Source organism: Chlorocebus sabaeus, chromosome 14 (assembly GCF_047675955.1).
Source record: "Chlorocebus sabaeus isolate Y175 chromosome 14, mChlSab1.0.hap1, whole genome shotgun sequence".
NCBI lineage: Eukaryota > Metazoa > Chordata > Mammalia > Primates > Cercopithecidae > Chlorocebus > Chlorocebus sabaeus.
Window position 1 is genome coordinate 77,401,082 of NC_132917.1, and position 13,127 is coordinate 77,414,208.

The 13,127-nt window shown below is 34.3% G+C and overlaps 1 protein-coding gene across 1 annotated transcript; it reads right to left on the bottom strand.

The window, feature by feature from the left end:
- Nucleotides 1-339: 339 nt before the first annotated feature.
- Nucleotides 340-12,998, bottom strand: LRRTM4 (leucine rich repeat transmembrane neuronal 4). The gene is made up of 3 exons (XM_007970074.3): nt 12,731-12,998; nt 12,295-12,445; nt 340-10,453 (listed from the first exon to the last, which is right to left on the bottom strand). Exons 2-3 carry the CDS (start codon nt 12,296-12,298, stop codon nt 8,901-8,903), a joined length of 1,557 nt encoding a protein of 518 aa, XP_007968265.3. The 5' UTR covers nt 12,299-12,445; nt 12,731-12,998; the 3' UTR covers nt 340-8,900.
- Nucleotides 12,999-13,127: the final 129 nt, after the last annotated feature.

Genomic DNA, 13,127 nt, shown 5'->3' on the forward strand with positions numbered 1-13,127 from the left:
TTCTTTAGACATAGTAACAACAAAATAATTATAAATGCTGCTTTCTTTGCAAGGTGAATAAAATGTTCGGTCAAGGGAGTATTTTACAAATCCTGGGGTATTATTAAATATTGCCAGCTCTGGTACCCAAACTAAATTACAGCTCAGACAAGGGACAGAAAGGTCATGTTTATTATTCACTTTAGTAAAAATGTAACCACAACACTTGTTTCTACATCAGGGAGTATTATAACCATCATTGTAACTAATAATAACAATGAAAATAATACAGCTACATTGTATTTTGCATTTTTCAGTAAACAATAGGGCTTATGGTTAATAATCATTCATATTTACACTGAAGCTTTTAATGGCAGAGTTCAGAGTGGTTTTTGAATAGTACCTCATTAATCATTTTAACAAGTTACTTGGAAAGTTATTATCCTAGTTCAATAGATGAAAAAATTATATCACAGAAAGGTCAGATATATATTTACTTGTCCAATATTAAAGAAGTAAAGTGAGTCCACTTCAAATCTAAGACCTCTTTTTCACCCCTTGATCTAACCACTGGACCAAGGCAATATTTGTCCATGTTGTGGTTTGACCATCAACCTAAAGTACTTCAAGGCTGACCTCTCTGCTATTACTTTTACAGAGCTATAAACAGAGAAGAAAATATCATTTTTTTCATCTATGGTGACCATACTAAAAAAGACTCAAACCTAATTAATGTGTATTTCCATTGTTTCTTTAAGTCTTATTAGGAACAATTGACAAGAGTGGTATCAATTTATGACTGTAAATATCAAAGCACTTAATAGTGAAATGAATGCATCATGATGAAATTTATGATGAAACAAACAAACATATTTTTAAGGTGTCATTTGAAAATAAATGTATTTAATATGAGTCAGTGAAAGGAAATAAGGAATCAACTTTTAATAATTTAACACCTCAAATATTTAGATCTTCAAGAGCAAGTGAAAGAATGTATGTTTCAGTTAATGTGGCTTGAGGAAGGAGGGAATAATTGAAATGCAAATTTAGAATTTATACCCAAAGACTGTTTCTATTTGTCTCAATAAAATCATCACAATTTCAAGGCTTTACCTAATGACATTTTACTTTAAGAGAAGGCAACTAAACAACAATTGTTATACTTTGAAAGTGAAAAATATACAGTGAATATGAATTAAGTAGCACTGTCCTTCCAAAATAAAAGAACATTTGCAGGCATTTTTTGGTATATTTTTTGCTACTCCAAAATTAGTGTCTATGTAATTTTGCTTTAAGTTTAAAAATTTAGCCCAAATAGAATCAAATCATAACTGTATATATTCCTATTTTGAAGCATATATTGCTTATTTAGATCCTAAAAATATAGTGAATTCTCTTAAACAACTCATCCATGTTTATCTTAGTTTATCTGTTTGTTAAAAATTTATTCATTTTTTGGTTTAAAATCAATGATATTTGAAGACTTGATCCATTAAAATGTAGGTAAAAGTAAAAATTATGTGTCATAAGTTTTGACATTATAGTTACCCTATACCTGACCATTGTATTTTAAAACCTGCAGTCAAAATGTTTACTATACCTTAATTACTTCCGCTAGAAGAACTTGTGTTTAAAAAAAAAATGGAAAAAGTGATTCTTCTTGCTAGAGGTAATGATTGCATTTTTCCACTTTTCTCTGAGGTCTGCATTCAGTAAACAAAGAGATGAAAAACTAGGTAAAGAAGACAACATACCTCACAAGTTATGGTATGTGGACATCCCCAAATTTGGAAAACAGTCATACCAAATTGAGGCAATGAGAGAGGAAATAAAAAATTTCTGTCATTAAATTCCTTTTTATGTATCTTCCACAAATATTTAATTTTGAGACAATTCATATAAACTGGATAAGTTAATACAGAACTGTGTTTACTAAAAAGCAATTATCTGTCTGTATTCAAAAGCAATACCATCTGTATTCAATATACATGTTAGTATCTTAGAAATATTTATAGAAGATACATGAGTGTTTAATTGTATATAGCTGTTTAAATGAAATATTTCAAAGTTACTTTGATATTTATATTTTTTCATTAATATAACATTAAAATATTAGTATATTTTATTTCCATGTACAAACAATAATGCTAAATGCCATAACCTTATTGAGTTATATATTTGCTCATATGCATTTATTTTAAGCACATTTGCTAACTTATTTTAAGCAAATACATAATAAGGTAATGTCATTTATTATAATTGTTGCATATGGAAATAAAATATACTAATAGTTTAAAGTTTGTGTTCAGGGTTTTCCTTTTAATCATGCTTCCTCATATTTTTTTCTGAATTTCTTACATTTTCACCATTTTTAAATATTTTATTAATATGTATCAGCTTTGCTGTCATTTCATTCCCCAAACTTATGTTTGCAATATTATAATGTATAGATTTGACTTAAGGTCAAACTTTATGACATTAAATCAAATGACTTTGCTATCATTTCATTCCCCAAACTTAAGTTTACAAACTTTATGTAAGTAAATTTAAGGTCTTACCTTTCATATATTTTTATTTGTAAGTTTTAGAGACAGCCCCTAAGTTTTGCCCAGGTTGGAGCACAGAGGCTATTCACAGGCTCAAACACTGCTCAGGACAACCTAGAACTTTTGGCTTTAAGCAATCTTACTACCTTAGCCTCACAAGTAACTGGGACTATAGGTGTACCATATTACCTGGCCTCCCTTGTAAAGGACTAATTTTCCGTGGTTATGTTTGTTTAGACTTTAATTTCTCTTGGCAGTGAAAGCATTATTTTTAAACTCTTTAGCAGGAGTTTAAATACATAGTCTTTGAACTTATCTAGCAGCTTCTAGCAGATGTGTATTTAAAAAACCAATTGTTCTGATACCTTGGGAAATACTGTGCTTTTTTTTCTCAACCTTTCCTACCTTACAGTTACAATTTTAATGGCTTATGGAGTGCATGAGAAAAATAGTCCTGTAATTTCTTTTTCCTTTCATGAATATTGAGATTTTATTAAACTGACTCAGTGAATGATGGTTCTTCTGGTACTATAAAAAGCAATTTTAATTTTTAAAACATATTCAATATCACTTCATGCTTTTCACTGATCAAAAGACATAACTAGTTTTTCAAAACTCTCAGTGTCTAGTGATATACAGGTTGCTTCTGCTTCGCTTTGATTTAGTGAATCATGAAACTCTAGAGACATGAAAATTCAGATGAGTCACCAAGTCCCCAGTGAAAATATTACTGAGCAACTCCTAAAGCATAAAACTATCTCTAAACGCAATTCCTGAGAAGAACTAGGGTTGATTACATTTTATAAACATAGAAAGGTCTCACGAAGGAAATTGTGGCATCCTGTGGATATTATTGGGGTGTGTCAAAAGCTACACATTCTTAAGACCGTAGACTTCTCAGCTTAGAGTCTTAGAGAGCAATCATTTATTAAAACCTTGTCGGTGAGATGCTAATACCAACTAATTCTAGAAAAAAAAAAAAAGGGTCATTTATTGTCAGTTTAAAATCTTTCCTAAATTAGCTATGTCGGTCCTTTTTTTGGCAGCTGTCACTCTTCACCACTACCATTTGTGAATTCTAATGAAAACTCTATTCACAAATAGATTTTAATTGGACCTAATTCAGACAATCGATTTTTTTAAAAAGCGGACATAGTTTTAAGTGCTTTCAAAATATCTAGTTACTTAGCAGAATTTCAAAGACATATATGTGTGTGGGAGCGTGCACTCATGTGCTCACATGTTTGTATGTGGGGTACATATTTTCCCCTCAAGCATAAAGAAATTGTGTGGCTGCTCACCTGGGCACCCCAGTTTTTAGTAACTGAAGAAGCTCTTTCTTTTCTCATTGACAAATGAATGGAAGTAGCTCAGTCTTTTTCTCCATAGCTCATCCTGCATTTTTAGTTCTGAGAATGACCATTGAGATTTTACAAATTTTATGCTAATCTAGGAATTGCTTTGTGTTGGGAAACACTGTGCCAGCTGAGTCACTCGTTTGAGTGACACGTCACAGAGAAATGAAGTGACAAGTCTAAAGTAACACAAAAAATGACAATATGTAGTATAAATACAGACTTGACTATATGTTAAATTTTGTTTTTTAAAAAAGAATTTTAGACTACATAGATGTAAGACACTTATAATTTATATTTTGTTTATTTATTTATTTTGAGATGGAGTCTTGCTCTGTCACCCAGGCAGCAGTGCAGTAGTGTGATCTTGCACTGCATCCTCCACCTCCTGGGTTCAAGCGATTCTCTTGCCTCAACCTCCCTAGTAACTGAGATTGTAGGCATGCACCACCATGACCAGCTAATTTTTGTTATTTTCAGTAGAGACAGGTTTTCACCATGTTAGCCAGACTGGTCTCAAACTCCTGACCTCAAGTAATCCACCCTCCTTGGCCTCCCAAAGTACTGGGATTACAGGCATGAGCCACCACGCCTGACGACACTTAAACATTTAGACATGGTAATACATTTACCTTAAGGACCATATTCCTAACTAAAACAAATCTTGGTAATTTTGACCTCAAATTTTTGTTACTAATAATTTAAATTGTAGTAACAAAATTTAATTAATTTTGATGGACATTAATTCTGATGGAAAAATGTTTATATTCTGTCTCTCAACACACACACACACACACATACAGACATACATACATGGATAAACTCATATACAAACACACACACATTCTATTTAATATACAAATACAGTTTCAATTATAACACTGTATCATGACACAGTTGTAGTCAGCCACCTAAATAGTTTATTTTCTATAGCTTTATGTTGATAAACCATTAATTAAACTCAAGGTAACTGGGTCTGCTTTCCTTAGAATCGTCTTCGTACATACATTTTGCTTAGTAGTCCTTGGAAATTCACTTAGTACACTGCAAAATATCAAATATCTAAAGTGTGAGAAGAAGTTAATGGTCTACTCTATGCCAACTGTTTGAACCTGACCTAACATAGTCAATAAATATAAGTTGTTAGAAATGGTTTATACCACCCTCTACATAACAGTGAAAGAAATTATATAACCCGAACTGAAAACCAGTATTTTTTTTTTAATTTTACTCAATTTTGAATAAAGTAACAAAAATATTAAATATTCGGAAAATATACACCTATAATGTCACCTTTACTGCTATTTTCCTAATAGCAGCACTGTTAGCACTATGGGATCATTAAACTTTATATTTCAATTACTTCACTATTGAAACACTTTGGATGGAGAGTCTCTTTAGAGACTACATTCATTCATTTTAAGTTTTTACCAATTTAATTTTTTTAAATGTACAAACCACACTACAAATGTTCTTTCTGGTCCTGTATTCACATTGTCTAATATATAAAGGCCCTTGTTATTTTCAGTTGATGAAACAAATTCTAGAAGAACTAGAAATTCAAAATTTTGTTCTTTAAAATTTCGAAGGAAACATTTGATATGCAGAATGAAGCAACTTTATAGCCCTGATCGTATTTTTTAATGAGATAACATTATGCCAAGCTACACAAGCTATTTTTAAAAGTAAATATTTGCATTTTGTCTATTTATAGTAACACCTTACAGTTTTAGGAAAAGCTGTATCATTTTGGCTTTAAATTCTCTTTTCTGAGTACCTATTGAGAACAAAGTGAATGATTCAGTTCAACCAAGCACACTGATCCACTCAAAGTATGATGATTGAGATGTATGTATCCCTTATACTTGTGCTAGATATCATATTAATTACTCATAACTACTCTATTTCTCTTTTATAGATACGAACAATTTTTACTGCCCAAGTTATTAAAATATTATCCCTCATTTTATCAGTATGGTATGTGCACATAGACTTTTCAGAATTAAAAGGTGCAAAACATAATGACAAAATTCTTTAATTTGAAAATTGCATGCTATATTTGTATGGAAGTTCACAAACACCAATATAATCAATAATCTCAATTTAAAAAAAAAAAATCCTCTCAAAAAAAACAAACAAAATGGATCTTGTAACCCTATTTAGGTAATGGTAACTGAATATAAAGTTAGGTGGAAAGTAGAATTTTAAATTTAATGCAATTTTTATTTCTTCAAGGCACTATCTTCGAAAATTAGCATTTGGTGCTAAGTTTCCCAATTAAATATTTATGGCTTTATTGGGTAGAGTTTGGTGTTTTGAATATTTTTTTTAAAAAAACCTACCTCACAAAAAATGTCTTATAAATATATTAATGGTTCTCTGCTAAACTAGTGATGTATGAGACTTATGAAACAATGCCAGGTTAAAATTCAGCATACTTCTACTATTCCAAAAACATTGTAAACTTAGGCAAATCACTGCCCTCTCTTGACTCTATTTTGTAGAGAAATTTTGTCCAAAGGAATATTTCTCAACAGGAGAAATTTTACTGAGTGACAAAGAAGTAGGAAGTAATTAGGGCTTTCTGTATAACAATTTCTAAGAGTTTGCTTTTCCTCATTCTTTATATCTACCTATAACTGTAATACAGCAAACATTCTGTCAAAAAATGGGGTGACCCCTGCAATGTTTGTTTTGTATGTTTTTGTTTTAAAACAAGTTGACATTCATTTAAATGTAGTTTTATAGCAACCCCCCCCCATCCTAAATGGACATATGATCTTAAATGTATAGCCTTCTAATTTCCATGTTTTAGGCCACAGAAAGTTTGAGCTACTTCAGTAAGGATTCCATTTTGACTCAACAGAATTATTACAATATTTAATTACATTCTTCATTATTTAATGCCTTAACAACACATTCATTTCCAACAATACTAGTGCAATTTCATGACATTAAATGTCAATCTATATAACACATACAATATCAAAATGTGTTTTTAAATACACGTTTTAATTAAATGAACCATCTTTTAAATTTGTTTCTATCATGGTAATGCCTAGGGTTTTTGATGCAATAATCTGTGAAACTTAAGATCTCTGGAAAAGTTTTAGAACCCCGGCTCTCAAGTCCTGGTTCTTTAAGAATGTTTCTTTCTTCTTGGTGATTCTCAAAAATAAAAATCATCATTCTACTCCAAATGTCAAGAGAAAATGAATTAATGCATCTAGATTTTTCTTTACTTTTTATGTTACCAGCCTTTAAGAGGATCACAAAATATAAGGAGAACCCAGAATAAAATATGATGAACTTGTGTTACTAATATTCAAGTATATTTTATAATTGTGGGCCTGCAATAAAAACATAAAGCCTTGTTAGACTTTTATAGAAAATCTTTTATTCTCTTTAATTTTTAAGGGCAATTGCTTATACAGTTTCCTTTTAGGAATTTATTATCTGGGATTACTTCTCTTATTTTCAATGATACACAAAAAAGGCGAAAATGAACTCTTTGAAGAACAGTTCAATAGTCCAAATTGTACTGAGTTAGAGATTATTTCAAATTCAGTGCTTTGTCTGAAAACATTTTCATTAGCATTTGCAGTTAGGACTATGGAAAAATTGGAGTATACACTATCAAAGAGCAAATTATATTTTCCAACTGTTAACTAGCATTAGAAAGGGCAACATCTTTAAATACTCATTAAAACTGTCTTTTGAAAGCGTAATCATCTAAAATCAGATACTAAAACATTATATTCCCAGACTTTAACCTCTCTTCACTAGTTTCTTCCAGCAACAAGGCCTTGGTAGTCAGTCTTTGCACATAATGATCAACTTTACCAAGAAAAGAACAATCTACATACTGTATTATTTATTGACAAGTTTGAAATTTGTGACTATGTGTCTACTCATTAACATGTTCCTGTAAGTGATCTTTAAAATTAAATAATCAGAAACCGGGTCCAAATTTATTCTTATAAAAACAAAAATAATATAACATGGAAGGTATGCCTTTATTTGAGGCTGTTACAGAAAGGGAGAATACCCAGAACTCAAACCTCTCCCCTTTTATTTATGAATATTTGTATCACTTACTTCAAGAATACATATCATTTCTTTTGGGGATGACAGCAATACTGACAAACAGTCCTTGCTATGACTGCCATTTTGTCATTGCTAAATCATCCACAAAATTGTGACCTGATTTTAGTTACCAGGGACAAAGCCAAAGCATGGAATTGAAGTTTCATTCTTATTAAACACAAATAGCCAGTGCATAGAAACCTTTTAAATCAGATCTATAACCCAGTAATTAAAAAACAAAAAAAAAACAAAAAAAAAAAAAAAAAAAAAAAGGAAAGAAGAAAAGGGAAGGAAAGGAAGGAGTGAAAGAAAGTAGGAAAGAAGGAAAAAATAAAAGACACCTTAGGAGCCTGATACAATTACACAGTAGGCCTCTGACATTCTCTATGCTGGTATAATAACTAAATGGCAAGTAACATGGGTGTAAGATCCCTGTTGCATGCTTTCATTCAAACTAAAAATTTACAACAAAATCAACCCTTGGGAAAATTGCTCTTTGGTTTAAATCTTCATTACCTTCTGGAATTTTGGTAAACTCACTTTATTTTTAAATTAAGCTGGCCCCTCTTCTTTACTCCATTACAAAAGTCAAACACCAAGAACCAGACAAATTTCAGAACGAAAAGAGTTTTGTTTGTATGTGTGTTTTTAAGTCCAACCCCTGTATACAAATTGTTAAAAAGCAGATGTTTTAACATAGTGCTTTATTCCAACTTATCCTTGAATGAACTTCCTTCAAGTTTCAACCATTAAAAAAAAAAAAAAAAACAGTCAATTTCCTGGTGGTTGTAATTTAATTAAGTAACCTTTCATACTGAGCAAAACCCAAAAGCAAAAGGGTCATTAATCTTTCTAGTGATTAGAGACACCTCTAGGGCTTCAAACATTTACCTCTCCTTCCCCGCAGTAGAAATGCTTTTAGGAGGATCATGGTTCATACCTCACATTCCCTGGAGCCAGAGATGGTATATGTGCAGGGCCCAGATCCATTAACCGATATATCCATGGTCTCAGAGTTTGTAGGCTTGTAGTCCACATAATACTCCTGTAAAGGGGAATTCATTTGTCTTTCAGACTCTCTGGCCTTTTTCCGCCGCCTCTTCATAAGAGAGTGTTGCTGGAGTTGTTTCATGCTGGCTGGGTAGCGTTTCCAAGACACATAGATCACCAAGAGGATCATGGCCACTGACAGAAAGAGAGCCACACTCCCTGCAATAATTTTGTGAAATGAAACATGCTCATACTCTTGCTCTGCGCCAGGAATCTGAAACCCTGGGGAAGGGCTTGGTGTTTCAAAGGTGGGTTGGGTGACGTCAGGTTTGAAGATGGTAGGTTTAGGGATAATCAGAGGTTTCTGGGGAGTTTGGGGCACCAGGTGTGACCTTTCTGTGTTGACCACCTGGACTTCAGAACAGATATTATATGTTTCCACTGCATCACTAACCTTTTCACCCTGGATGTGCTTAGGTCCTGCACATATCATGGTGCTTTCCTTATTTCCTTTGAAATTCTTAAGCCAATAAAATAAAGGACAAATGCTCCGACTGCATTCCCACATATTTCCAGACAAGGTGATGGATATTAATGATATCCACGCATTGACAGTTTCCTGTGAGATGTTGGTGAGCTTGTTGGAATCCAAATTCAATTTTTGTAAATTGGGGAGGCATTTAAATGTGCCCGGCTCAATTCCTTGGATGTCATTCCCTGATAAATCCAAGTTGTGTAAGGAACTCCAAGTCCATGTCAAACCTTGGCTAATGGAGCGAATCCTGTTCCATTGTAAGTAAATTGAGCGGAGGTTGAAGAGACGTGGAAAATGAGCAAAGTTGATCTTGGAAAACTGGTTGTGCTCCAAGTGGAGCTCCTTTAACTTCAAGAGGCCAGCAAATGCATTTCGGGACAAGCTGCGAAGACGATTGTAACCCAAATCCAAAAAATCAAGATTCCGACAGTCTTGAAAAACTCTTATGGGTACAGTCTTTAGTGAGTTAGATCTCAAGTGCAAAATGATGAGTTTCCGAAGGCCTTTAAATTGTTCAGATTGCAATGTCTGAAGCTTATTGTAGGAGAGGTCCAGATTGCGGAGATTGGGAACTGGGTGAAATGTTTTATTGTGCAGATAAGTAATTTTGTTGGAGCTTAGAATTAATTCTTTCAGTCTACGGATCCCTTGAAATGCATCTTCATCCACTGAGCTAATGTAATTATGGTCAAGATAAAGCCATATAAGCTGGTTAAGGCCGGCAAACTGATTGGATTTGAGCTTCTGAATGCTGTTGAACCTTAATGATAAGCCTTGTGACCCTCCAGAAATGTTCTCAGGGATATCTGCGAAAGCATGAGACTCACAGTACACAATTTTGCCATCACATCTGCAGTTCTTTGGGCAAGCTCTCTGAGCCCCCGTGAGCATAACAAGCAGCAGTGTAGGAAGTAGCACCAGCACCACACTCATGCCTTTCAGCTGCGTAATTAAATGGAAACCTACGATATTAAAAAAAAGACAGATGCACATTGTGAAGCTATTAAAATAAATCACCGCCGGTTTACCAATAACAGGGGCATTTCCTCTACTGTAGGAATGGGACAGTTGATTTAAGGAAAATGCATTAACATTTTGAGCATTATTTTCTTCAGTGTTGCATGTTTGCTGCTTAGGTTTCACTTTTTCTTCCTTGATCTTCAAATCACCACAGTCCCATAGAACTAAGAAAAGCCTTTTTGAGTTTCAGGAGTTCCTACTTATTTCAACATTGAAAAGCACAGAGCCTTTCTCACCACTGAATGCTGACATTTTAATAACAATAATATTTGGCTAGCCACTGTATTGAACGACAGTACCAAAAGGAAGTGTACGATGTACTCTGGTAAGGTCAAAAATGTGACATAGTAAACCTGGTGCCTGTACATCTTTCCTAGTTGAGCAAACAGGCTGTGATTTGGCAAAAGAGCTTCAGTAAGCTGTCAAGGTAACCCAAGTTTGCCCTGCCTGAATCGTGTACTTATTGTATAATAGGATCGCAATGTGTGAGCTCTGGAAAAACAGCATTGAGACTAGTATAGGCAGCCAATGAAGCATTGGATGAAGACAAATACCAGTACGAGGTGCTCTCAAGTTGTTAATAAGCATAGATTGTTGCACACTGTGGCTCCCTACCCAATGATACAGGAGCTAAGACATCTAAACACTCATTAACGGAGAACACTCCAAAGTTAAGACTGTCAAAATTCTTATTAAATATTTGCCTAAAAAGCAAAAAATATTGTGTAGTATTACTTTGTCGTTATTTTAAACAGAGTTGCTTTTGCAAATTCGAAAGATAAGCAAGGAAAGAAGCAGCCAACTACTATTTTTCTCCACATCAGCCTGATCTCTGCTCATTTCTCACTGACTTTTTTCTCCCCAACCTCAATTAACTTCAGAAAGCCTGCGAAGTTACAATCTATTGGCACTTACACTGCATTTCCAAGTCATTGCATGTTAAGGGACTTCTTTCCTCTGTCAACAGTAGATTTATTATTTCTTAATGGAGAGAAAAAAAAGAAACCACTACCGTGTGTTGCAGTTTCTTTTTTTTTTTCCTTAAATTTTTAAAATTTTAACCAAGAGGCAATCAACCAAATCCCTGATCTAAAACCCATCCTTCTTCTCAGTTAAGTTTTTGGTTTTTTGTTTTTGTTTTTTTTTTTTTTTTTAATTTAAAACCCGATCTTGCTGTCTGTCCTCTTGCCAGCTACAGACTCATTGAAATACATTCCAGCTCTTCCAGACAGGAGAAAGGGGGGCGGGGGGGGGAAGCCAGTCACACTTGAAAAAATAAGACTGGCAAATGACTGCTGGAAATTCGGAAGCTGTGTTCAGAATCCAGCTTCAAAGATAAAACAAACCCGTGTGCAACCTCTGATAAAGTAAGGACCCCACCCCTACACACACGCAGCAAAGTGTTAATAGTCATCGTGACAGCTACCAGAAACATAAGCCTCGTTAATATCATCAAGAAATAGAAGCAAACACAATATTTATCTCATGCTCAATTCCCAAGCTGTGGATGCGCAGACAGCAGAGACAGTCTTAAAGATATTTCTCTAGAGTCTGTTTAAGTTCGTGTTGTGCATTTACAGATTTAAAAAAAAAAAAAAAAACAACACTGCAAAAAGGAAAATGATCTAAAAATATAATAGCAAGTATAGTGAATCAACTGGCAAACTCAGAGGCTGCTGCTCTTTGCCTGTTTCCCCGTCTTTTATCTGCTAATGCCACGACTGAGGATAGGAAGCCAAGAGGATCAGCTTTGCTCAGAAGAAAACAACAAAAGTTCACTTACCCATCCTTTGTCATCCAAAAACGTTTCCCCCCTCTCTCAGCTTTCTTCTTATTTGGTCTCTTGTGCGGAAACCACCACCACCTTCATGACACAGTGCGGCTGTCATTCACACCATTCTGATCCCGCATGTGAGCTAGTAGCCCCATACAAACTTCCCCGAGAGGACAGGCAAAAAAAAAAAAAAAAAATACATATATATACATATATATATATAAAAAAAAATCAGCACAGGGTGGGATGGTGAGGGGGGCAGGGAAAAGGAAGCCGTTGGGGGGATAGGGAGGGGGGAGGGCCTCTAGGCTCTGAGGACCATTGTGTAATTCACCAGAGACCCATCAGCAGTAATTGGCAATCTGTGCAAAAGAGCTACAGCCCATCTCGGAGGTAACCAACTTCTCCGTAAAAAGAGAGGAAAAAAAGAAAATCTTCAGAATACCTGGCATTCCTTATTGTGCTGGCTTTTGCCATTCCCAGATAAAGCAATTCATCCTCTGGATTTTCAGTTCTTGAAGCAAGTAGGCCTCCTGTGCTGTATGAGACCCCAGTTTAAAAGCTATGCAGGCTAGGTTTATCCATTTAGCTGGTCAGGTTTAAAGTGTTTTGTAGCTGTGCTGAGAGGCAGCCCTTGTCTAATTCAGAAGGCTTTCCAGAGACTGATGATGCTCAGAGCTTGTTGGTGCTAATGCTTGAGTTTGTGATACACTGAGTGCCCTCCGCTGGAGAAAACAGATTGCACATTAAAGACGGGAACAAGTGAGCCTGTCAGTGGTGTGCAGCCTTCCCTTGCTCAGAAAGGGAAATTAAAGGCACAGAATCACTATTTTTTTTTCTCT